Source organism: Trichomycterus rosablanca, chromosome 14 (genome assembly GCF_030014385.1).
Source record: "Trichomycterus rosablanca isolate fTriRos1 chromosome 14, fTriRos1.hap1, whole genome shotgun sequence".
Classification (NCBI taxonomy): domain Eukaryota; kingdom Metazoa; phylum Chordata; class Actinopteri; order Siluriformes; family Trichomycteridae; genus Trichomycterus; species Trichomycterus rosablanca.
Window position 1 is genome coordinate 36,173,450 of NC_086001.1, and position 3,399 is coordinate 36,176,848.

The 3,399-nt window shown below is 49.2% G+C and overlaps 1 protein-coding gene across 3 annotated transcripts in view; it reads left to right on the top strand.

Annotated features, from left to right (window-relative positions):
- Positions 1–3,029, top strand: part of prss12 (serine protease 12) — a 38,071-nt gene extending 35,042 nt beyond the window's left edge. For all 3 annotated transcript variants that reach the window (XM_063008709.1, XM_063008711.1, XM_063008710.1), the window contains one exon: positions 2,562–3,029. In XM_063008709.1, coding sequence (XP_062864779.1) covers positions 2,562–2,866 — 305 coding nt within the window. In that variant the 3' untranslated portion in view covers positions 2,867–3,029. The remainder of the gene's footprint in view (positions 1–2,561) is intronic.
- The last annotated feature ends 370 nt before the right edge of the window (positions 3,030–3,399 follow it).

Below are 3,399 nucleotides of genomic sequence, written 5' to 3' on the forward strand. Positions count from 1 at the left end.
TCCTTTGTTGTTATGTCTTCAGCAAACTGTTTGCGGGCTTTCTTGTGTAGAGACTTCAGAAGAGGCTTCCTTCTGGGGTGACAGCCATGCAGACCAATTTGATGTAGTGTGCGGCGTATGGTCTGAGCACTGACAGGCTGACCCCCCACCTTTTCAATCTCTGCAGCAATGCTGACAGCACTCCTGCGCCTATCTTTCAAAGACAGCAGTTGGATGTGACGCTGAGCACGTGCACTCAGCTTCTTTGGACGACCGACGCGAGGTCTGTTCTGAGTGGACCCTGCTCTTTTAAAACGCTGGATGATCTTGGCCACTGTGCTGCAGCTCAGTTTCAGGGTGTTGGCAATCTTCTTGTAGCCTTGGCCATCTTCATGTAGCGCAACAATTCGTCTTTTAAGATCCTCAGAGAGTTCTTTGCCATGAGGTGCCATGTTGGAACTTTCAGTGACCAGTATGAGAGAGTGTGAGAGCTGTACTACTAAATTGAACACACCTGCTCCCTATGCACACCTGAGACCTAGTAACACTAACAAATCACATGACATTTTGGAGGGAAAATGACAAGCAGTGCTCAATTTGGACATTTAGGGGTGTAGTCTCTTAGGGGTGTACTCACTTTTGTTGCCAGTGGTTTAGACATTAATGGCTGTATATTGAGTTATTTTGAGGGAAGAATAAATTTACACTGTTATATAAGCTGCACACAGACTACTTTTCATTGTGTCAAAGTGTCATTTTGTCAGTGTTGTCCCATGAAAAGATATACTTAAATATCTGCAGAAATGTGAGGGGTGTACTCACTTTTGTGATACACTGTATATACATTTTCCCTCCAAAATGTCATGTGATTTGTTAGTGTTACTAGGTCTCAGGTGTGCATAGGGAGCAGGTGTGTTCAATTTAGTAGTACAGCTCTCACACTCTCTCATACTGGTCACTGAATGTTCCAACATGGCACCTCATGGCAAAGAACTCTCTGAGGATCTTAAAAGACGAATTGTTGCGCTACATGAAGATGGCCAAGGCTACAAGAAGATTGCCAACACCCTGAAACTGAGCTGCAGCACAGTGGCCAAGATCATCCAGCGTTTTAAAAGAGCAGGGTCCACTCAGAACAGACCTCGCGTTGGTCGTCCAAAGAAGCTGAGTGCACGTGCTCAGCGTCACATCCAACTGCTGTCTTTGAAAGATAGGCGCAGGAGTGCTGTCAGCATTGCTGCAGAGATTGAAAAGGTGGGGGGTCAGCCTGTCAGTGCTCAGACCATACGCCGCACACTACATCAAATTGGTCTGCATGGCTGTCACCCCAGAAGGAAGCCTCTTCTGAAGTCTCTACACAAGAAAGCCCGCAAACAGTTTGCTGAAGACATGTCAACAAAGTACATGGATTACTGGAACCATGTCCTATGGTCTGATGAGACCAAGATTAATTTGTTTGGTTCAGATGGTCTCAAGCATGTGTGGCGGCAATCAGGTGAGGAGTACAAAGATAAGTGTGTCATGCCTACAGTCAAGCATGGTGGTGGGAATGCCATGGTCTGGGGCTGCATGAGTGCAGCAGGTGTTGGGGAGTTACATTTCATTGAGGGACACATGAACTCCAATATGTACTGTGAAATACTGAGCAGAGCATGATCCCCTCCCTCCGGAAACTGGGTCGCAGGGCAGTGTTCCAGCATGATAATGACCCCAAACACACCTCTAAGACGACCACTGCTTTACTGAAGAGGCTGAGGGTAAAGGTGATGGACTGGCCAAGCATGTCTCCAGACCTAAACCCAATAGAACATCTTTGGGGCATCCTCAAGCGGAAGGTGGAGGAGTGCAAAGTCTCGAATATCCGCCAGCTCCGTGATGTCGTCATGGAGGAGTGGAAAAGCATTCCAGTGGCAACCTGTGAAGCTCTGGTAAACTCCATGCCCAGGAGAGTTAAGGCAGTTCTGGGAAATAATGGTGGCCACACAAAATATTGACACTTCAGGAACTTTCACTAAGGGGTGTACTCACTTTTGTTGCCGGTGGTTTAGACATTAATGGCTGTATATTGAGTTATTTTGAGGGAAGAATAAATTTACACTGTTATATAAGCTGCACACAGACTACTTTTCATTGTGTCAAAGTGTCATTTTGTCAGTGTTGTCTCATGAAAAGATATACTTAAATATCTGCAGAAATGTGAGGGGTGTACTCACTTTTGTGATACACTGTATATATACTGTATATATGTGTGTGTGTTAATATATGTGTGTGTGTGTGTGTGTATATATATATATATATATATGTGTGTGTGTGTGTATATATGTGTGTGTGTGTGTATATACTGTATATATACAGTATATACACACACACACACACACACACACACACACATATATATATATATATACACACACACACACACACACACACACATATACACACAAACAATACACACATATATATGCAGTATATATAGCTCATATATAAATATATATACAGTATATATGTGTGTTTATTTAACAGTGTGTGTGTTTGTGTGCGTGTGTGTGTGTGTGTGTGTGTGTTCCTCCGGACCCCCTCAGGTCGCTCGTACTCTAAGACCCTGCAGCAGGCCTCCGTCCGGGTCCTGAGCAAGCGGCAGTGCCGGCGCGGCTACGGCGACCAGTTCACCGGCCGCATGATCTGCGCCGGCTCCGCCCTCCTCGGCCGGCACGCCGACAGCTGCCGCGGCGACAGCGGGGGGCCCCTGGTGTGCCAGAGGGCCGGCGCCTGGGCGGTGTACGGGGTCACGTCGTGGGGCCACTCGTGCCGGCTGCGGGACTCCCCGGGCGTCTACACCAAGGTCTCCGCCTTCGTGCCCTGGATCGAGAGAGTGCTCCGGCGCTAGGGGGACCATCGGGGGGCGACCTGGCGCTCGGGTTCGAGGGACCACGGGGACGGGACATGAGAGGAGCGGAGGACTTTCTGGACGACGTTCCTGGGATCACGAGCGCCCCACTGGAACTCTGACATCATTCGGATCTCGTGAGTCACGTCTGATGAGTCCAGCTCTGGGATTCTGGGATTTGACTCATCCCCTTAACAGTCGGGGGGCGGGGAGGGGGGGGGGGTATTTACATTAATCGGCGTACCTCCGTGTGGACTGAACCGTCCCAGAGTTGCATCAATCAACAAGCGGTCTTGGAACGGCATGTCTGAAGTCACCAGCCTGTTGATGGTCCATTGAGGTCCCTGCTCGTGGTCCAAGGTCTCCACTGTTGGGCTCCTGAGCAAGTCCCTCGTTCCTCAGATGCCAACCAAGCCACCGCTGAACGGATTCCGCTCCACTGGCCTGCACGGAGTCCGGACCACCAACCCTAAACTCCAGGGGGACGCTCCGGAAAACAGGGTGGTCTTGGATCGGCATGTCCGAAGAGCTCC